Source organism: Schistocerca cancellata, chromosome 10, assembly GCF_023864275.1.
Source record: "Schistocerca cancellata isolate TAMUIC-IGC-003103 chromosome 10, iqSchCanc2.1, whole genome shotgun sequence".
Classification (NCBI taxonomy): domain Eukaryota; kingdom Metazoa; phylum Arthropoda; class Insecta; order Orthoptera; family Acrididae; genus Schistocerca; species Schistocerca cancellata.
In genome coordinates this window covers 87,794,741-87,818,499 of record NC_064635.1, presented here as the reverse complement: position 1 = coordinate 87,818,499, position 23,759 = coordinate 87,794,741, and the positions used below count along the sequence as shown (strand labels likewise).

Here is a 23,759-nt window from a genome sequence, read left to right as displayed (position 1 = left end):
TGGGATCATTTAGTGTGTTCACAGCAGAGTTGCAAGCCATTAACAGGTCCCTCCATTTTGTTTCTCAGGCCTCCCTGCACAGTATTTTAATATGTACCAACTCAATGAGGAGCCTGCAGGCTATCAACTGATGCTGTTCTGGTCACCCTTTGGTCTCTGCTATCCATGACCTTCTATCAGCCCTTGGGCATGCCACCTGCTCAGTTGTCTTTCTCTGGGTCCCAAGTCATGTTTGCATCCTAGGGAATGATCTGGCTGACCATTTGACTAGAAAAGCAGATACTTATGAAGTTACTAATATATATTGCTGAAATAATGCAGAACTTCTTGAGAGTGTTACTTGCCTTTTATTGTTTGACTGACAAAACACAATCAATTTAGCAATCACTCAAAAACTCACAAAATAATTCCAGAAACCAACACGAAATGGTCAAATACAAAAACTAAGAATAATCAAGGAACCAAAGGGGTTCCATGCGCAGTCAATCTCCACTGCATTAGAACGTCTCTGCTTTTAGCGTGACCACTCGAAATCACTGTCATTCGCCACACTTACCCCAATTCCCTTTCATGATTACAGCTGCAGATATACGGATCAACATGAAATCTCTCTTTGCCCAAAAGTGAAATGACATATGATGTTCTATTGCTCTCAGTAATAAGTTGTGCACAATCGAGAAGACTACTGCAGTTTGGGGCTCTTCCTTCCGCTTGGAAGGAGTCTGCCGTCTTATGCTGTGTTTGCATTGGTCATACCAGGTTCACCCATTATTTTCTCTTGCGTGATGAGCCACCCCCACAATGTGATTGTGGAGCCAGACTGACGGTATGTCATATATTGGTGGAATATCCCCTTCTTTTCACCCTTAGTACTAAGTTTAGTCTTCCAGAGTCTTTATCTTTAATAATAGCAGATGATTCATGGATGGTTGAACTGGTCCTCAGTTTCCTCTGTAAAAGTGGTTTTTATTTTCAGATATAAGATTTTTCTTTGTCCCTGGAGCAGGAGCAGGGGCAGGGTGGTAGTGGTTGGGGCCTCTCTTCATGTTTTCTTGGTCTGGGACCCATGACTACTCCCTGTGCAAAGACCACTCTTTTATCCCTCTGTTTTTAGCTTTGGTGTGCCCTTTTATGCCTTCTACTGTGTGTGTTTTAACTTTCTCATTTTGTAGTTTGACTCTTCTGACTAGATCCATCCATTTTTAGCAGACCCTCCTCTTCTGCGAGTAACTTTGGAATCACCAGACTGATGACCTCACCATTGGGTCCCATGACTTCCCTCAATCAATCAATCAGCCAGTCAGTCAGTCAGTCAATCTGTAAATGTACATGTTTGCATGCAGCAATGCATTAAATATTTTCATGTAATTTCCGAAATCATGAAGATAGCCCATTGTCTACAGTTTTGGCCATACACACAAATTTGAAGGACAACTGAATTTGTCTTGTTGCTACAAAGAGTATGGGGTACTTAGTTTTAATGTAGATAATTGGGAACTTAAATATCAGTATTGTAGCCAATATTGTGCAGTGCACTCATGGAAGTTAGTGGGAGGTAAGTCAGATGCTAATCCTCCACCATCCAACTGGCTGGACTTTCTGAACCCTCGTGTGAGTACACCTGTAGTAGCTTGCCACTTCTTCACAAATCCCCCACAGCCTTCAGCTCGCCAGCTGGTCCTGCCCTCAGCTTTAACACTGCTTGTCTCTCAAAGCTTGTATTAACTGGCAACTTATGAATTGCCAGATGGGTGTAAACTTACAGAAAACTTAGTAAATCAGGCACTCAGCACCTCTCGTATTGCAGGAACAGTGTGCGTCCTTTAAGTGAAATGAGTTACATGTGCCAAAATTAAAAGTATCAATACCAGAGAAGGAAAGTTGCTACTCACCATATAGCGGAGATGCTGAGTCGTGATAGGCATAGCAAAAAGATTCACACAGTTGTAGCTTTCGGCTATAAAGGCCTTTGTCAGATGTAGACACACATACACACATGCACACACAAACTCACACAAACGCAACTTGCAGACACGTCTGCTGTCTCAAGAGAGCTGAAACCACACTGCGAGCAGCAGCACCAGTGCATGATGGGAGTGATGGCTGGGTGGGGGTAAAGAGGAGGCTGGGGTGGGGAGGGGGAGGGGGAGTGATAGTAAGGTGGGAGTAGCGGACAGTGAAGTGTTGGAGTTTAGATGGAGGGCAGGAGAGAAGGTGCAGAGGGGGGAGGGGGTAAGTAGCAGAAAGGAGAGAAATAAAAAGAAATTAAAAGACTGGGTGTGGTGGTGAAATGACTGCTATGTAGTGCTGGAATGGGAACAGGGAGGGGGCTTGATGGGTGAGGACAGTGACTATAAAAGGTTGAGGCCAGGAGGGTTATGGGAATGTAGGATGTATTGCAGGGAAAGTTCCCACCTGCGCCATTCAGAAAAGCTGGTGTTGGTGGGAAGGATCCATATGGCACAGGCTGTGAAGCAGTCATTGAGATGAGGGATATCATGTTTGGCAGCGTGTTCCGCAACAGGGTGGTCCACTTATTTTTTGGCCACAGTTTGTCGGTGGCCATTCATACGGACAGACAGCTTGTTGGTTGCCATGCCTACATAGAATGCAGCACAGTGGTTGCAGCTTAGCTTGTAAATCACATGACTGGTTTCACAGGTAGCACTGCCTTTGATGGGATAGGTGATGTTAGTGACCGGACTGGAGTAGGTGGTAGTAGGAGGATGTATGGGAGAGGTCATGCATCTAGGTCTATTACAGGGGTATGAGCCATGAGGTAAGGGATTGGGAGCAGGGGTTGTGTAAGGATGGACGAGTATATTGTGTAGGTTCAGTGGACAGCGGAATACCACAGTAGGAGGGGTGGGAAGGATAGTGGGCAGCACATTTCTCATTTCAGGGCACGGCGAGAGGTAATCGAAACCCTGGCAGAGAATGTAATTCAGTTGCTCCAGTCCTGGATGGTACTGAGTTACGAGGGGAATGCTCCTCTGTGGCCAGACTGTGGGACTTTGGGAGGTGGTGGGAGACTGGAAAGATAAGGTACAGGAGATTCGTTTTTGTACAAGGATGGGAGGATAATTATGGTCAGTGAAGGCTTCAGTGAGGCCCTCGGTATATTTTGAGAGGGACTGCTCATCACTGCAGATGCTGCAGATGTGACAACCATGGGTGGCTAGGCTGTATGGAAGGGACTTCTTGGTATGGAATGGGTGGCAACTGTCAAAGTGGAGGTATTGCTGGTGGTTAGTAGGTTTGATATGGACGGAGGTACTGATGTAGCCATCTCTGAGGTGGAGGTAAACATGTAGGAAGATGGCTTGTTGGGTTGAGTAGGACCAGGTGAAGCAAATGGGGGAGAAGTTGTTGAGGTTCTGGAGGAATGTGAATAAGGTGTCCTCACCTTCAATCCAGATAGCAAAGATGTCTTCAATGAATCTGAACCAGGTGAGGGATTTAGGATTCTGGGTTTTTAGGAAGGATTCCTCTAGATGGCCCATGAATAGATTAGCGTAGGATGGTGTCATGTGGGTGCCCATAGTCGAACCACGGCTTTGTTTGTAGGTAAGGCCTTCAAAGGAGAAGTAATTCTGGGTCAGGATATAGTTCGTCATGGAGACTAGGAAGGAGGTTGTTGGTTTGGAATCCATAGGGCATCTGGAAAGGTAGTGTTCAATAGCAGTAAGGTCATGGGCATTAGGAATGTTAGTGTACAGCGAGGTGGCATTAATAGTGACAAGCAGGGCACCGTGTGGTAAAGCACGGTGTATACGACCTGGGACAACCGGGAGATCCGGGAAAAACCCGGGAATTTTTTCATCCGGGAAAAACCTGGGAATTTTCTAGAATTCCGGGAATTTTTCATTGTTTTAGTTTTAAGTTACATTTTTGTAACTTTGACTGGTAAAAACGAATACTCTAACAAAGAATATTACTGTCTCTCCCTACTGCAGAATAACACTGCAGCAATAAAACACGAACGAGAGAAAAAAAGTAAAACTTAAGTTGCAAAGGAAGTGCACCATATACAAGAACAAAACACAGTGCTCATACAAGCGTCTGCCAACAGCAAAATGTGTCAAAGGCTTTAGGAAGACTATGCAATGTTTCATAACAACAGATTGCCTCCGATGAATGTGACATCACAACTGTTTACATTAGATTCGTTTGAGCGGTTGCGAGCGAGCTTACGCGCATATGCAGTCAAGTTGCGTATGAGTAGTACCTTCTCCCACTTCTGGCTACAGAAGTGTGGCAGTTAGCTGTACAAGCAATAGCAGCAAGCAGCCAGATGCTATCCAAAAAAAATTTACTGGTGCGCCTAAGCTGCCAGATTCACGTATGCCCAACAGGCACGGAACTAGGGGCCGGGGGCAAACCGGGTTATTTGCCCCGGGCAGAAGTTTCGGTGGGAGGGGAGCGCCAAATTCATATTATCGTATTATTGAGTAAAAAGACCTTGTTTCACAAAGCACCTAGCATCCAGCGCACGTTGGTCTATCGATTACTCATATGATTTTGAACGCATCCCTGTTGGTTTTAGAACATTTTTGATCAAATTCTATGTTGATTTATGAATGGATCGTAAGTTGATTTTTGAATGCGTGCATAGTGTACGTTATGTCTCTGCCAGGGGAATCCCCATTGCATCTAGAAATAAACTTTCCTGCAAACAAAAGGGGACGGGTCTACGTGCAATACATGCTGTTGACTTCTTTGACATTGCAATGCAGTTTCGTTCACACGTAAGGGCGAATGGCAATCGCTGTTTATGTGGTTGACTGGGTTTGCAAATGATCAGTGTTGTTATAATTAGTAGAGAATTCCATAGATTCAGACAACCAGATTGGAAATAAACTACTAACAGGAATAACAGGCAACAAAGATTACGTATTGTCTTCTCAGTGATCCAAGAAAATGAAATTTTGACAGAAAATTTTTGGCCAGACCGCTACACTACTAAGGGCCAGTTATACAGTCTCCGGCTAGCAGCTGCTAAAGTTCTATTCTGGAAGTAGTGCAGAAAATGCGTTGTACGAACATGTAATAACGCCTAACCAGAGAATAAATGCGGGATAACTAAACCGGTGATTGTGGCAAGGTTTGTAAAGTTAACCAGAGAATAAATTTTAACACTGGCAGGAATAGTTACAGAATTAGTGATGAACGAGGAAGGAGAAGAAACGGGGACTCCCCCAAATTACGGAAGAATATGACGATTCCAAATTTATATAAAAATTCCGTACGACTACTTTTTGATCTCATGCTTCAGAAGCTACAGAGTATGAATGAAATGTGAAAGTATTTCCTAACATAAAACGTTTTGCTTGTAGTAGGCCTAATAGGCATTTAATATTGGTACTTCGTGAATTATATTCTGCCGTGTTATAAAAATGACAATTTGTGCCAAAACAGTCTCGTTTCTTTGGTGTGTGTAACAATTGCTGGAATATTAGGCAGGCCCATTTCGTTTTATCTAGCAGACAGTGACAAAATACACGTAATCAGTTCGAGAAGCCACACCAGTCTTGGGTACTATTTGTATTAACAGCTTTTCTAGTATTAAATGATATTTCGTTTTTTCCTGTAGCAAAACGTTGACAAACTTTGATTAGGTAATAGATTCCTTTCCAAGAAAGGAAAGCACGCCACGTTAAGTTGTAGCAAGATTAGAGAGAGAAAAATGCTAGGACTTAAGGATTGAAGAAATGTGTACTGTCTTGCTTGTCTCCTGTCTTTACTGGTTTTATAGATCCTATATTTAATTTTATGTCACACAAAACAGCAAGTTATTAGCTAATAGGCAATAAAGAGTGCAAATTTTCTAAAGAATTCTTGTTCTTCCGGTTACAAATAATCCCATCCAGTATTAATTGTGAGTTTATTATTTTAAGAGGGCAGGAGGATCTGCAACGAATTGACAAATGGTGCAGGGAATGACAATTGAATCTCAGTGTAGACAAGTGAATGTGCTGCGAATACATAGAAAGAAAGATCCCTTATTATTTAGCCACAGGCCGGCCAGTGTGGCCGACCGGTTCTAGTCGCCTTAGTCTGGGACCGCGCGACCGCAAGTTCAAATCCTGCCTTGGGCATAGATGCGTGTGATGTCCTTAGGTTAGTTAGGTTTAAGTAGTTCTAAGCCTAGGGGACTGATGACCTCAGATGTTAAATCCCATAGTGCTCAGAGCCATGTTTAGCTACAATATAGCAGATCAGCAACTGGAAGCAGTTAATTCCATAAGTTATCTGGGAGTAGGCATTAGGAGTGATCTAAAATGGAATGACCATATAAAATTAATCGTAGGTAAATCAGATGCCAGACTGAGATTCATTGGAAGAATCCTAAGGAAACGCAGTTCGAAAACGGAAAGAAGTAGATTACAGTACATTTGTTCGCCCATTGCTTGAATACTGCTCACCGGTGTGGGATCCGTACCAGAAAGGGTTGATAAAAGAGATAGAGAAGATCCAACGGAGAACAGCGCGCTTCAGTACAGAATCATTTAGTAATCGTGAAAGCGTTACAGAGATGATCGATAAACTCCAGTAGAAGACTCTGCCAGAGAGACGCTCAGTAGCTCGGTACGGGCTTTTGTTGAAGTTTCGAGAACATACCTTCACCGGGGAGTCAAGCAGTATATTGCTCCCTTCTACGTATATCTCGTGATGAGACCATGTGAATAAAATCAGAGAGATTAGAGCCCACACAGAGGCATACCGACAATCTTTCTTTCCACGAACAATACGAGACTGGAATAGAAGGGAGAACCGATATACTCAAAGTACCCTCCGCCACACACCGTCAGGTGGCTTGCGGAGTATAGATGTAGATGTAGATGTCAAACCGGCCGACTGGGACAGGAGAGGCACCACAGGACATTTTAATTTGCACTGGCCTGAATATAGTTTGATGGCTTCCCTTACAAAATATTACACGTTTGAATTCCACAGAGCGAAATACAGAGACGTGCGATGGAAGAATGTTATGTGAAGAGGCGTGGCACTGCACTTTGGCACACTTAAGACCAAATAACATGTCTTAAGTTCCCTCAAACATATATGTTTCATGTATCAGACTCTTCAGAAACATGTGCGCTACAAAATGAGGATTTTTTTAAATTTTTGTCGTCCTGCCTCAAATGCTTGAGGCAGGGGAGTGCCACTATCTAATATTGTTCCGGTTCGGAAATATCGTAGATCCAGACGTGATGCTCAGAGCAGTCTGAGTTGTAGTGGGGAGGTGGTAGTCTCCACGTGACCCGTGTTAACGTTTATTGATTTTGTTGTTTCCTCTTCGTTTATTGCTCTCACGTCAAATGAAAACAAAACAGATTTCTGTGGCTGGCAGCTATCAAGTGAATTAAAATTCATTCACATAATTACGGAAGGCTAAAATATGTTTCCACCTTTCTGACAGTCAAGCGTTAATCGCCTTGCAGAACAATGAAGTTCTTTTTTTGTTGGTTTGTTAAAGAAATTTGACTTTTATTAATCTTTTCTGCTGAGGGGGTCAATTTATTTGAAACGAAGTGTTTAATTCCACACTATTGGCTAGTTTCAAGTGTTCACTGCATTTCAAGTTCACATTTTCATCTTCTATCACGTACGGCATTATGCCATAATAAAGAACCAAACACAAGATAATACGGTACTGGTACTCCAAGAAAATTTACATCTGAATATGGACGTAGAAATGTGCACTTTAAGCCAAATTACCTTTTAATATGGTTCAAAAAATTCCCATACTCTTGGAGTATCCGCTAACGTCTTGTTTCTTTTATGACATGATGTAAGATCACACACAGACGTATGGGTTTCCTGCGTCATCGTAGCTGCACAAGCGCGGCAGCGCCTGTCATCTGGTGCAACTGCTGAAATGAATCTACACTCCTGGAAATGGAAAAAAGAACACATTGACACCGGTGTGTCAGACCCACCATACTTGCTCCGGACACTGCGAGAGGGCTGTACAAGCAATGATCACACGCACGGCACAGCGGACACACCAGGAACCGCGGTGTTGGCCGTCGAATGGCGCTAGCTGCGCAGCATTTGTGCACCGCCGCCGTCAGTGTCAGCCAGTTTGCCGTGGCATACGGAGCTCCATCGCAGTCTTTAACACTGGTAGCATGCCGCGACAGCGTGGACGTGAACCGTATGTGCAGTTGACGGACTTTGAACGAGGGCGTATAGTGGGCATGCGGGAGGCCGGGTGGACGTACTGCCGAATTGCTCAACACGTGGGGCGTGAGGTCTCCACAGTACATCGATGTTGTCGCCAGTGGCCGGCGGAAGGTGCACGTGCCCGTCGACCTGGGACCGGACCGCAGCGACGCACGGATGCACGCCAAGACCGTAGGATCCTACGCAGTGCCGTAGGGGACCGCACCGCCACTTCCCAGCAAATTAGGGACACTGTTGCTCCTGGGGTATCGGCGAGGACCATTCGCAACCGTCTCCATGAATCTGGGCTACGGTCCCGCACACTGTTAGGCCGTCTTCCGCTCACGCCCCAACATCGTGCAACCCACCTCCAGTGGTGTCGTGACAGGCATGAATGGAGGGACGAATGGAGACGTGTCGTCTTCAGCGATGAGAGTCGCTTCTGCCTTGGTGCCAATGATGGTCGTATGTGTGTTTGGCGCTGTGCAGGTGAGCGCCACAATCAGGACTGCATATGACCGAGGCACACAGGGCCAACACCCGGCAGTATGGTGTGGGGAGCGATCTCCTACACTGGCCGTACACCACTAGTGATCATCGAGGGGACACTGAATAGTGCACGGTACATCCAAACCGTCATCGAACCCATCGTTCTACCATTCCTAGACCGGCAAGGGAACTTGCTGTTCCAACAGGACAATGCACGTCCGCATGTATCCCGTGCCACCCAACGTGCTCTAGAAGGTGTAAGTCAACTACCCTGGCCAGCAAGATCTCCGGATCTGTCCCCCATTGAGCATGTTTGGGACTGGATGAAGCGTCGTCTCACGCGGTCTGCACGTCCAGCACGAACGCTGGTCCAACTGAGGTGCCAGGTGGAAATGGCATGGCAAGCCGTTCCACAGGACTACATCCAGCATCTCTACGATCGTCTCCATGGGAGAATAGCAGCCTGCATTGCTGCGAAAGGTGGATATACACTGTACTAGTGCCGACATTGTGCATGCTCTGTTGCCTGTGTCTATGTGCCTGTGGTTCTGTCAGTGTGATCATGTGATGTATCTGACCCCAGGAATGTGTCAATAAAGTTTCCCCTTCCTGGGACAATGAATTCACGGTGTTCTTATTTCAATTTCCAGGAGTGTATTTCTAACAGTTCGCGGGAAAATTTTCTGAATGGTTGTTTGAAAAGCGTTATTTTCAAGTAAAGTAAATTTCCTTTTACACAAGATGAACTCTGTGCGCGAATGTCCGATGAATTTCTTAAGTCACAGAGCGTTTGACTTTCATTCAAAAATCAAATCTTTGAGGACGACCATTTAGAATATTTTCATACCCAGAAGATCAGACATTTGTGTCGTTGTTAAAAATTTTACTCGCATATTTGTGTGATGTATCTTAAAGTGTAACACACGCAAAAAAGATCAACATTAGGTGTTAATGCTTAGGTTCTCTTGCAGCTTATTAATCCAACATTATACGCGAAAGCTTTTCTTTTCTTGTAGCAACGCTATGTATATTAATTTAAACCATTACGTTTTCCTATTTGTGTGTTTGCACTGCTTAACAGTGATGTCGCTATTGGCTGACTACATCACGTGTCCTATGCTCCGAATATCCGCTGTCATCGGCTGGCGAGAGGGCATGACATGAGCTACGACTGGCTTATAAAAGCGCATCGCTATCTCGATTTAAATCCTTCGGAAAGTAACATGTGGTGTTTGGTGGAATTCGTATTTATACTTTCGTAATATGAAAATATGCAGTGTACATGTTGCTGCACATCAGACTTCTTTCCAAAACTTGTTTTTTTTCCCCTGAGTTTCGTTTTCTAAAGTGCCGGTAAATTCTACGCGTCTGTATAAAACCACAACCATTGAAAGGATTAATAAGTTTTACAGTTTGGAGGAAAGGTATACTGTTACTTAACACGGAAAAGTGTATTTTCATCCGGGAGAAAGTGTATTTTTAACAGGGAAATCTGGGAATTTTTTTTTCTCGTCCACGTATACACCCTGTAAAGGGACAGGAACTGTGGGGAGTCGGTCGAGGAAATGGTTGGTATCTTTTATATAGCAGGATAGGTTCCAGGTAATAGGTTGAAGGTGTTGGTCTAGGAGAGCAGAGATTCTCTCAGTGGGTGCACAGTAACCAGCCACAACGGGGTGTCCTGGGTGGTTGGGTTTGTGGACTTTAGGAAGCATGTAGAAGGTGGGTGTGCAGGGAGTGGTAGGGCTAAGTGGAGAGATGGACTCTGGGGAGAGGTTCTGGGATGGGCCTAAGGAGTTGAGTAGTGACTGGAGATCCTGCTGGATTACTGGAATAGGATCACTGTGGCATGGTTTGTAGGTGGAAGTATCTGACAGCTGTCGGAGTCCATCTGCCACATAATGCTTGCGGTTCAAAATAATGGTGGTGAAGCCTTTGTCTGCAGGCAGGATTGTAAGGTTGCAATCAGTTTTTAGATGGTGGACTGTGGTTCTTTCTGCGGATGTAAGGTTGGTTTGCATGTTGAGGTATTTGGGGAATGATGGTGAGGCAAGGTTTGAGGTTAAGAAATTCTGGAAAGTTAACAGGGGATGGTTTGGAGGCAGTGGGGGTGGATCAAGCTTGGATAGAAGAGTGAACTGAGTTAGGCAAGGTTCAATATTGGTCTTTGATTGAGTCTGATTGGTCGGGTTGGTGGCGAAAAAGTGTTTCCACTGTAGGGACCAGGAGAAGGAGAGAAGGTCTTTAACTAGTCCTGCATGGTTGAATTTGGGAGTGGGGCAAAAGGCGAGGCCTTTGGAAAGGACTGATATTTCTGTGGGACTAAGGCTTCTGGAGGAAAGGTTCATAACTGTATTACAGGTCTGTTTAGGTTTTGGGTTGTGTGTGGTGGTGGGAGGGAGTTTTAGAGGGTGGGATAAGTGTAGTAGGTCTGCGACACAGGGTTTGTCAGCCATAAGGGGGTGTGGGGGAGGTTTGAAAGTTGTTGTTGAAGTGATGGACAGTGGTACTCCAAGGTGGGAATAGGAAGTGAGCAGGTTAGAGACCTTTTTGAGGTGGCGTTGTGCATGTTGCTCAAGTTCATGCAGGGCAAGAGTTTCACTGTGTGTTATGGGTTCCAGGAATTTGGGATTGCACAGCAGGAGAATTTTGTGGATGGATAGAAGGTACTGCAAGGAGGATTGGGCTTAGTTGATATCGTTTTGCAGGATTATGTTGGTGAGGGCTAAGGATTGGCGTAATCTGAACAGGTGGAGGTCATTGTGGAAGGAGGGGTGACAACCAGAGATGGGTAATTTGATGGTAAGGCCATTAGGGGGGATTTCATGAGCAAGCAACAATGGAGGTACAGTATGTGGGACTGAGATCTGGCTGGTGATAAGGAAACTTTTCTGTATTGACGCAGTTGGAAGGAGCAAGGATCCATGATGGTTCAAAAATGCAGAAAATTATGTAAGAAAATGGAATTACATCCAAAAGATTATGCAAAATTACACTCAAATATGTGTGAAAAATACGAAAAGGACAAAATGGATGCACCAGTGGGGAGAAAGTCAGTGAAGATGTAATGATGGGAACTGATATCAATGAAAACTGAAGCCACTCGCTCTCATTTTTGCTAATTTTTTCCTTGTTTGATTCCCAAACACCACTACACAAGGTTCTCCCACTTGGTATATGGGAACAGTACCACTGGTAAAACTGATACAGTGCAGGACATTGGCATTTTCCGTCATAAGGTGTATCACATGCCCCACGGTAGAGCCTCATGTAGTGGTGTTCAGAAATTATTTGAGGAAACATCATTGACAATGGAAGTATGTGTCTGGTTTGGAAATGTCAGGTAGCTCAATAGTTACAGCACTGTTCACACACGTTTTTGGTGGTCATGATACATTCTGCAGATGGGAATTGTCAGTGGTCAGCTAAAATCAACAGTTCCTGGGCTAAAGTCTTATCTAATGTAACACCATCAAACACCAGACAAAAAAAAAAAAAAAAAAAAAAAAAAAAAAGGGGGGGGGGGGGGGCAGTGCCTCTGAGAATGCCGTAAGTTATGTGCCATATCAGTTACTAGGAACTCTTCAGCTACCAAAATTTATTCTCACCTTCCACATACCAGATTGAAATATAAAAGGTCTGTTTACTATCTGAACTGAGTTCTGCCTCTTAGATAGTCCTGTGATTTTGGCATTCAATTCTGAAATGCAGAAATCCCCACTTCAAGTCAGTCTGGCACAGACTATCAATTGTCTCAACATGAATCAAACAATGGAAAATCCAGGATGGAATGTATGGCTGAAAGCTTTAATTATGAAAATCTTTTTGTTGTACCTGTCTGCGACTCAGCATCTCCGCTGTATAGTGAATTGTCTCAACATGTTCATTTATGTTGATTAGACTAGTTTCATCTGTGCTTGTTTACTCTGTTTCACCTGTACATAACTCATTTCCTTTGGTTCAGGTGGAGGCTGATGCTCAGGTGTCTCCCAAGCAAGAGGTTGAGTACATATCTGTTAAAGAAGAACCTCCGGTAAGTACTAAAACTCATCTATCATTAAATCCAAATATATTCTGTGCAAGCAACTGTGCACAATGTGTTTGAGTAGGCAGAAGGCTAGAATAATTTGAAAATGATGCATTGAATTTCCTTCCTTGTCCTGTTTTCCATCTGTAGTGATCTTGTCACTGACAATATGTTAAATAAAATCTGCCTTCCTCAAATAAAATCTGCCTTCCTTCCATCTCTTGAGCTCCTTTCATCTGGCATGAGGAGGCTGGAGGAACAATAAATGAAATATTCAGAAGTATGATTGATTCTTTCTCAGTAAATGGTAAATCACTAACAAAAACACACTGAAAAATCGTTGAGGCAATAGCAAACACTAAATAGGAGCTGCTGAGACTGGTACAGCCTAAAAGTCCTGTTAATCATAAGGAGTCATTTAGAATCTTCATCAGCGGAACATGTAAAAAGGCTTTGCATAAATCAGTTTTGGAAAAGAACTGGCCCCCAGAGAGATTAGCCAATAACTCATCAGTATGGGGCAAAGGGTAGATGTCAGTGATAGATTGAGTGTTAATTGAAACATTAACGCAGAGGCTAAGCCAACTAGTCAGTACCGCAGAGGCGAAGCAAGCCATTCAGTTTTTTTTTTTTTTTTTTTTTTTTTTTTAACAATCACGAGTGGAGTAGACCACTCACTCGATGTAATAGGCTGTATGACTTCCAACAATGTCAGCCTCTACAACTCTGATTTCAATTGGTCACACAATGCCACTCAATTAAGACACACACAGGAAGAGCATGGCTGCACTGTAGATTCCAGGGTAATGTGGGACACAGAGTTAGTGGCATAACACAACCTATACAAGAAAAGAGATGGGAATGCAGTAGACAGAGAATTTTGCAGCTGGTAAGGAACCTGGCTGGAAATGAGGTGCACTGTATACAAAATGGAAAAACCAAAAACCAAAAAACTTGAGGAACAAACCACAGATTTATACATAGTTGGAACTGTAAATTTCCCAAAAATTGAAATATGCTGCTTGTTGTAATTCACCAATGGATTAACTGGAAACTACACGCGAGACCCCAAATCGACATAAGTTTGTGAGCTCAGTAAAGCCACGGCAGCGCTCATGCCAGACTAGTAGTTTGAGCACTGTGTCCATCACTTGCACTTTAATAAACAATCTGTTATGATTCATAAGCACTTGAGACAATCAATTAACACCCATGTCCGCGTCTGCAGGAGAGGGGCTGGGAATAATACACAGTTGCGAAATGTCCTATTTACCTACAGTTGTTGTAAGTTTCCCAGTGCTTAGGATGTACAGCCTTGTCATGTTACACACAGGGTTATAGCACACCACCTCTCAAAATATGGAGTACTTCTTTTAACACACTCTATTGATCAGAATTATTCGAAATTGTATATTATAGATCTTCTCAAAAACTTGAGTTAAGCAGCATTTTCTTAACACGTATTTGCTGCCTTTGCTAATGTAAGCATTAGAAAATTACTGTGCTTTATGTACTTCCATTTTTCAATGTCAAATGGAATGATTTTTTGGGACAATTCCACTCATAGACACAAGACATTCATTGCATGGAAACATGCTGTAAGTATAAAATCTGATGTCAGTGAATTTTATATAGGCAACTAACATCAAGCTCACAATGCACATACCCCCTTGTGCAGAAATAGGCACAATTTAAAAATAATAGTAGCATTCATAATATATCACAGGGAACAAAAAATAACTTTCACTATCCCCAACTTAAACTTACTTTTGTAGCATATATTTGTTTCCCTGTGTCCTGTTATAAGTTTTTGCTTTCACAGTTCCTTCAGCTGAGATTCACGATTTATGAAGAGTATAACATGAAAAATGATGATCCTATTACACATCCCTGAGCACACCAGATATAAAATTCAGTGCCCATAAATGATACTTCATCCAGGGCAACAAGCTATGTTATGAGTTTCACATACATGGCTAGGTATCGAATGAAAACTACCTGCTTTGGAGATTACTGAATCAAAAACTCTGTCTTGAAATACAAAATCTGAGTCCTCAACTGTACCCATAGCATGAAAAAGCAAGTAACCACTGCGACCAGCACAACCCAAATAAAAATTATTTTAAAATACAGACGTGTCTGTTTCACCACCTGTCAGTCATGTTTCTGTGAAACTCCACTTTTGTGCAAAATCGATGTTTGAAGGTTAATGAATCTGTAGAATGCAGAAGCATGAGTCACTGAAGAAACAGTACAGTGTAACAGACAGTTATGACCTGCAGGTGTGCAAGAGGTATTATTGTACCAAAAGCAAAACGTTTGCTTGAAACAATACATTTTAATCCATGCAGTATGTGTAATCATATTACCCAAGATAGGAGCTGCTGTGCTGTATGTTCTTCCCATCTCTGTCATCATACTGCAAGTATGGAGTTTTAGTGAAGTGATTAAAACACAGCAGAATGGAACAGCTCGGGGGCAGGGGAGTATTCATTCAGGTATACTGCAGCTTGAATAGATGGAAAATCATGTAGCATGGCCACATAATGCTTGTTTCAGGTCCTGCTGTTCCATCTGGTGCCATTAAAATCACTACACTGAAAATCTACAGTTGCATTTTGGTCATGAAGAAGGAAAGAACTTATGGCAACCCATCAAGTTTTGTTTGTGAATTGTGATTCTGTAAATACTGCATGTTATTGAAAGATGTCTCCTGTGTTTAATTGAATATTGGCTTTCGTAGCAATTTAATCACCACTATTAATACCATTGGCGACTCGTGCAGAATTATACCTAAGCGCTACAATGTGGCAGCCTATAGCATTTTGACTTACAATGGTAGAAATCATAACTGAATTGAACACAGTACAACCTGACTAATTCGACCCCTACAGGACTGGGACCATGGTCGGGATGCAGAAAAGGTCAGCTTATCAGAGAAACACTTTTATTGACACAAAGCATTACAATGCAGTATAGAACATCTTTAATTTCCAACTAGAAACACTGTGACTGCTGTCTGAAATATTATTTCCTGTAACAAAATAACAAAATAAAGTAACAAAATAAAGGAAATCATTCACACACTAAAAGATTGTACATGAAAATGTAATGTACAGTAGTGCCTGTACTGCAAAATACATCTGTATTTTAGATAAGTTATTGTTACTGTGAGTGAGTTTGTTCGTCTGTACATACCTTAATAAAGTACTACATTGACTAGCTCCTGATACGCACTTAACTGTATAAAACATGGTAAAAAATGTTCTGTTCTTAAGCAGGTTGAAAAAAGACTGTAATGTTCTTTTGCGTATCAGATGACAACTTTGATTTTGCGACAATGGTCTGCCATTTTGTAGCCCACAAAATGTCTTTATATCTTTCTCATTCTCTTTGGTTGTTATATAATGGCGTGAATAAGTTGGTTGTCAATTAATTCTGCTTCCTTTGTACACAATTTCAACTGCCCTGATCCACTCACTCAAGTCACTGGACTCAGCGACTGGTTGTTTACATTTAGTTGGTGCCATAATTTAGTTTTACACACTTTAATTTGTAAGAACAAACTGTTACTAATTTGTAAAACAAATGTGTGCAAACTAACACTAATCGATAAACATTCCACGTGGGAAAATTATATTTAAAAAGAAAGATGATGAGACTTACCAAACAAAAGCGCTGGCAGGTCGATAGACACACAAACATACACACAAAATTCTAGCTTTCGCAACAAATGGTTGCCTCGTCAGGAAAGAGGGAAGGAGAAGGAAAGACAAAAGGATATGGGTTTTAAGGGAGAGGGTAAGGAGTCATTCCAATCCCGGGAGCGGAAAGACTTACCTTAGGGGGAAAAAAGGACAGGTATAGACTTGCGCGCGCACACACACACACACACACACACACACACACACACACATATCTGTGTGTGCGAGTGTATACCTGTCCTTGTTTGTATATATATACAAACAAATTATTTTGTGCTAACACTCTCCTCCCTCTCCTTCCTCTCCCCCTCTCCTTCCTCTCCCCCTCTCCTTCCTCTCCCCCTCTCCTTCCTCTCCCCCTCTCCTTCCTCTCCCCCTCTCCTTCCTCTCCCCCTCTCCTTCCTCTCCCCCTCTCCTTCCTCTCCCCCTCTCCTTCCTCTCCCCCTCTCCTCCCTCTCCCCCTCTCCTCCCTCTCCCCCTCTCCTCCCTCTCCCCCTCTCCTCCCTCTCCCCCTCTCCTCCCTCTCCCCCTCTCCTCCCGCGCCCCCTCTCCTCCCTCCCCCCTCCCCCACCCCTCTCTCCCCCACCCCTCTCTCCCCCACCCCTCTCTCCCCCACCCCTCTCCCCCCCACCCCTCTCTCCCCCCACCCCTCCTCCCCCCACCCCTCTCTCCACCCACCCCTCTCTCCACCCACCCCTCTCTCTACCCACCCCTCTCTCCCCCACCCCTCTCTCCCCCACCCCTCTCTCCCCCACCCCTCTCTCCCCCACCCCTCTCTCCCCCACCCCTCTCTCCCCCACCCCTCTCTCCCCCACCCCTCTCTCCCCCACCACTCTCTCCCCACACCCTCTCTCCCCCACACCCTCTCTCCCCCACACCCTCTCTCCCCCACACCCTCTCTCCCCCCACCCCTCTCTCCCCCCACCACTCTCTCCCCTCACACCCTCTCTCCCCCACCCCTCTCTCCCCCACCCCTCTCTCCCCCCACCCCTCTCTCCCCCCACCCCTCTCTCCCCCCGCCCCTCTCTCCCCCCGCCCCTCTCTCCCCCCGCCCCTCTCTCCCCCCACCCCTCTCTCCCCCACCCCTCTCTCCCCCACCCCCTCTCTCCCCCCTCTCCCCTCTCTCCCCCTCTCTCCCCTCTCTCCCCCTCTCTCCCCCTCTCTCCCCCCTCTCGCCCCCCTCTCCCTCTCCCGCCTCTTTCCCCCTCTCCCGCCTCTTTCCCCCTCTCCCGCCTCTTTCCCCCTCTCCCGCCTCTTTCCCCCTCTCCCGCCTCTTTCCCCCTCTCCCGCCTCTTTCCCCCTCTCCCGCCTCTTTCCCCCTCTCCCGCCTCTTTCCCCCTCTCCCGCCTCTTTCCCCCTCTCCCGCCTCTTTTCCCCTCTCCCGCCTCTTTTCCCCTCTCCCGCCTCTTTTCCCCTCTCCCGCCTCTTTTCCCCTCTCCCGCCTCTTTTCCCCTCTCCCGCCTCTTTTCCCCTCTCCCGCCTCTTTTCCCCTCTCCCGCCTCTTTTCCCCTCTCCCGCCTCTTTTCCCCTCTCCCGCCTCTCTCCCCCCTCTCCCGCCTCTCTCCCCCCTCTCCCGCCTCTCTCCCCCCTCTCCCGCCTCTCTCCCCCCTCTCCCGCCTCTCTCCCCCCTCTCCCGCCTCTCTCCCCCCTCTCCCGCCTCTCTCCCCCCTCTCCCGCCTCTCTCCCCCCTCTCCCGCCTCTCTCCCCCCTCTCCCGCCTCTCTCCCCCCTCTCCCGCCTCTCTCCCCCCTCTCCCGCCTCTCTCCCCCCTCTCCCGCCTCTCTCCCCCCTCTCCCGCCTCTCTCCCCCCCTCTCCCCCCTCTCCCCCCCTCTCCCGCCTCTCTCCCCCCTCTCCCGCCTCTCTCCCCCTACCTCTCTCCCCCTCTCCCCCATCTCCCTCCCTCTCTCCCCCCGCCCCTCTTCCCACCGCCCCTCTCTCCCCCCGCCCCTCTCTCCCCCCACCCCTCTCTCCACCACCCCGCTCTTCCCCACCCCTCTCTCCCCCACCCCCTCTCTCCCCCACCCCCTCTCCCCCCCACCCACTCTCCACCCCCTCTCCCCTCTCTCCCCCTCTCTCCCCTCTCTCCCCTCTCTCCCCCTCTCTCCCTCTCTCCCCCTCTCTCCCCCTCTCTCCCCCTCTCTCCCCCTCTCTCCCCCCTCTCGCCCCCCTCTCCCTCTCCCCCTCCCCCTCTCCCCCTCCCCCTCTCCCGCCTCTTTCCCCCTCTCCCGCCTCTTTCCCCCTCTCCCGCCTCTTTCCCCCTCTCCCGCCTCTTTCCCCCTCTCCCGCCTCTTTCCCCCTCTCCCGCCTCTTTCCCCCCTCTCCCGCCTCTCTCCCCCCTCTCCCGCCTCTCTCCCCCCTCTCCCGCCTCTCTCCCCCTACCTCTCTCCCCCTCTCCCCCACCTCCCTCCCCCTCTCCCCCCACCTCCCTCCCCCTCTCCCCCACCTCCCTCCCCCTCTCCCCCCACCTCCCTCCCCCTCTCCCCCACCCCCTCTCCCCCACCCCCTCCCCCTCTCCCTCACCTCCCTCCCCCTCTCCCCCACCTCCCCCACCTCCCTCACCTCCCTTCCCCTCTCCCCCACCTCCCTCCCCCTCTCCCTTCCCCATCTCCCTCCTCCCCCTCTCTTCCTCCCCCCTCTCCCCCTCCCCCTCTCTTTCCTCCCCCCTCTCCCCCTCCCCCTCTCTTCCTCCCCCCTCTCCCGCCTCTCTCCCCCCACCTCCCTCCCCCTCTCCCTCCCCCTCTCCCTCCCCCTCTCCCCCCACCTTCCTCCCCCTCTCCCCCCACCTCCCTCCCCCTCTCCCCCACCTCCCTCCCCACCTCCCTCCCCCTCTCCCTCCCCCTCTCCCCCCACCTTCCTCCCCCTCTCCCCCCACCTCCCTCCCCCTCTCCCCCCACCTCTCTCCCCCCACCCCCTCCCCCTCTCCCCCACCTCCCTCCCCTCTCCCCCACCTCCCTCCCCTCTCCCCCACCTCCCTCCCCTCTCCCCCACCTCCCTCCCCCTCTCCCCCACCTCCCTCCCCCTCTCCCTTCCCCCTCTCCCTTCCCCCTCTCCCCCTCCCCTCTCTTCCTCCCCCCCTCTCCCCCTCTCCCCCTCCACCCTCTCCCCCTCCACCCTCTCCCCCTCTCCCCCTCTCCCCCTCCCCCCTCTCACCCTCTCCCCCCTCTCCTCCCTCGCCCCTCTCCTCCACCTCTCCCCCTCCTCCACCTCGCCCCCTCCTCCACCTCGCCCCCTCCTCCACCTCGCCCCCTCCTCCACCTCGCCCCCTCCTCCCCCTCCCCCTCTCCTCCCCCTCCCCCTCTCCTCCACCTCCCTCTCTCCCCCCAATCAGCCTGCCTCTCCCCCTCAGCCCGCCTCCCCTTTTGCCTCCTCCGCCCCCTCTGCCCCTGCCCCCCCTCTACCCCTCACTGCCCCCTCCTTTCTCCTCCCTCCATCTTCAACTTATATAACGCGTATCATAGCTGAGGATTCCGAGTGGTGTCTGTTCTTTCGGACATGTCCAAAAGAACTCCACACATTCATGTCCTTCATATCATAAAACCGTCATATTAATTTAATGCGAACTGAATGGTTATTTTTAAATTTTAAAATTAACAGTTTAAATTGAACCTGGGTGCTGAAATTACCTGTCTGTGCTTTATACCGCTTGCCCCCAGTGCCATCATGACTGCAATTCTTGAAAAAGCTCTCATACTTGTTTCTTGCACAATACACAATGTGCACTTTCAAAGAAAAATACTAACATGGTGCGCTGAGCAACATAGCACTCATGGTGCCAGAAGGGATGAGTCACGCACAGAGCATGCCCATTAGGAAACGGACAGCTGTGACACTCATTTCAGCACTTGACACTGATTTCACTTGTGAGAGCACTGCAAAACATGTTTTTGTCCATTTTATTTGCATACCAGCACACATATAAAGAAAATGTTGCAATATTAGGATGATTTCTGGCTCACATTTAAAGCAAAATGGCATATTTTTTGTGTGATATTTACAGTGTGCTGTAGCACATTAGCACATGATAACTGACGGCCACTGATTAACACTACACTGAACTTTGATTTCTGCATTGAACCTCTACTGAAAATTCCATTCACTATTCTGACAGATTGATTATTACATATGGAATTCATTTGTTGCTTGGAGTATACTCAATTCCTGCAGCATACATTTACGCCTCTAATTACGAGAAATAATTCACCAGGAAGATGAATTTTAGTTTGTTATTGCCTTTGTCTGTGCAGTATGTAAATCAGATTTACTACAGCTTCCTTACAAAATCATATCTGTCTCATTTTCTAAATTTATTGTGCTCGACTATGGAGTGCATTGAAACTAATTTTTGCACAATTTTCTTCTGTTCTTCTCAAGTCCTTATTCGGCCATTGTTTAATCTTAGATTCTTCTGTCCTTTGTGAATTTTGTCAGATAGGATTGTTAGCAAATTTGAGTACATGAATTAGTGTTTAAATGTCAGTGAAAGATTTCTTCATGAATGACAATTTCTATTAGATCTTTTAACTTTTGTTAAGCAGTTGCTGTGGTTGTCTAATGATGAGGCAAAGTTGCAATTTTATTTGTGAGCCTGTCATTCATTGTTTACTGGTCACAATGAAACTGATTATTTTCTGATGGTGTCTGTGATTTTGCTGTAACTTTAAACACTGAAGAGCCAAAGGAACTGGTACTCCTGCATAATATCGTGTAGGGCCACTGTGAGCATGCAGAAGTGGCACAACACGACATGGCATGGACTCGACTAATGTCTGACAAACTAGTGCTGTAGGGAATTGACACGGTGAATCCTGAAGGGTTGTCCATAAATCTGTAAGAGTATGAGGAGGTGGAGAGATCTTTTGAGCAGCATGTTGCAAGGCATCCCAGATGTGCTCAATAATGTTCATGCATGGGGAGTTTGGTGGTCATGGGAACTGTTTAAACTCAGAATAGTGTTCCTGGAGCCACTCTGTAGCAATTCTGAATGTGTGGGATGTCACATTATGCTGCTGGACTTTCTCAAGTCCATTGGAATGCACAATGGACGTGAATGGAAAGAGGTGATCAGACAGGATGCTTACATACATGTCACCTGTCACTCTTATCTAGACATAGCAGGGGTCCCATATCACTCTAGCTGCATATGTCCCACACCATTACAGAGCCTTCACCAGCTTGAACAGTCCCCTGCTGACTTGCAGGGTCCATGGATTTATGAGGTTGTCTCCATACCCGTACCTGTCGATCTGCTCAATACAGTTTGAAACGAGACTCATCCAACCAGGCATCATGTTTCCAGTCATCAACAGTCCATTGTCGGTGCTGACGGGCCCAGGCAAGGCGTAAATCTTAGTGTCGTGCAGTCATCAAGAGTACACGAGTGGGCCTTCAGCTTCGAAAGCCCATATCGACGATGTTTCGCTGAATGGTTCACTCACTGACACTTTTTGGTGGCCCAGCCGTGAAATCTTTGGAAGGGTTACACTTCTGTCATGATGAACAAGTCTCTTTAGTCACTGTTTGTCCCTTTTTTTTTTTTTTTTTTTTTTTTTGCAGGATCTTCTTCCAGCTGCAGTTGGATATTTGAAGTTTTACTGGATTCCTGATATTCACAGTACACTTGTGAAATGGTTGTATGTGAAAATCCTCACTTCATCCCTACTTCAGAGATGGTGTGTCCCGTCACTCATATGCCGATTATAACACCATGTTCAAACTCCTTAAATGTTGATAACCTGCCATTGTAGCAGCAGTAACAAATTTAACAACTGCATGAGACACTTGTTGCCATACATAAGTGTTGCTGACTGCAGTACCGTATTCTGGCTGTTAACATATCTCTGTATTTGAATACTCATACCTGTACCAGTTTTTTTGGCACTTCATGCAGCTCACCTCATATTTCTTTTTTATCCAAATTCCATTCTTTTCATTTTGATACTATTATTTTTCTGAGAATTTTTGGTTGTTTTTTTATGATTTTTGTTTGTGGTGTGCCACCATTTATCACAATTTCACATATGTAAAGAGCTTCTGTTTTGAAAGTTGCATTACAGAGTTGTAATTTTTTCTTTTGCAAAGTAGATTTTTGTTGTATCTGTTACACATGAGTTATAAATGCTCTTTGTAGTTTTGTAGTTCTTTATTAGCTATCTTTCTGCTTTAGCCCCACTGGTTCAGTAATGTCTCGTATGATTACATACATTTTGGATATGGACCTACAGCAGCCTGAAATTGCAGTGCATTGTCCATTGTCTAGTATACTGATTTCTCACACCACTGGCTGCATAGTGTCGACTCGGCAAAGCACAAGAGACTCTGAAACAAATATCTCAGCACAAGTACCACTCTTCTACATAGCTAAGGGCAATTGTTTAACAATTTGATTCATCATCGGCACCTAAATATTGAAGTATCACATCAAACCACATTGGACTATAAACAAATAAACTGCAATGTCACCATAGATGCCAGTCCTTGTGACACATGTAAGACGCCAGACTTTTGTACTGCTACATTGATTGTCAACTAACTTAGTCCACTACACAGCATTTCATGTAGGCATGACCACCTCAAAACTGGCTGAGTGCACATTTGGATATAATTCATTGGTCTGGAGTGGCTACTACTTCTACACTGTACAGTCATTTCAATGCGCCCACCTGAGACTAGTATTCCTGTACTTCAGAGATGGGGATTTCTCCTCCAGCAGATCCTTGCATCCCAATACCATCCTGCACATAACCTCCATGAACACATACCCCTCTAGTTTTTTCATTATACCTTTTAAAGTATCCAGTTGTGGGAAGGTTGACAGGTAGCAATGAACAATAGGAAAGAAAACAAGAAAACATGAAATACAGAAACAGATTCTCAATGACAGAAAAGTAAAAATCACCCTAATATGATAGAAGAAATGTCATTCATTCAATGCAGTTACAAGAAGGTGCAGGCAGAAGCACACAGTCTGTCACAGTAGGTTACTGTGCCCTAGGCAAGGTCATAATCGGTCACGGTCACAATCAGTGGTTGCACCAGCTTAGTCATCCCTGATGCATGGTATCGGAGACTCGTCATGCGATACTGAGTTTCGTGTACAGATTCACAGCTTGAGTGCTATGGAACTCCAGACAGTGGTCCTCTTAAGGCTGCCTTACATATGAATCCCAGGAAGTGGCCAGCATCATGTGGCTTTGCATATATGAGTTAGTGCCGGCAGTGTCCAGTGATAGTGTTGCCATCCTTTCTGCAGCAGATATCTTGGTGAAGTTCAGATGTGTCGGCTGCAGCTGTCTGGCAGGTCAGCAACCCGCAGGACAGTGTTGTTGTGTACCAAACTTTCATAAATGTTTGACTTCTTTCTTCTTTTCTGC

General features: G+C 46.2%; 1 protein-coding gene across 6 annotated transcripts in view; it reads left to right on the top strand.

Annotated features, from left to right (window-relative positions):
* Positions 1-23,759, top strand: part of LOC126106409 (gastrula zinc finger protein XlCGF57.1-like) — a 327,990-nt gene that overhangs the window by 49,704 nt on the left and 254,527 nt on the right. For all 6 annotated transcript variants that reach the window (XM_049912684.1, XM_049912683.1, XM_049912681.1 and 3 more), the window contains one exon: positions 12,623-12,691. In XM_049912684.1, coding sequence (XP_049768641.1) covers positions 12,623-12,691 — 69 coding nt within the window. The remainder of the gene's footprint in view (positions 1-12,622; positions 12,692-23,759) is intronic.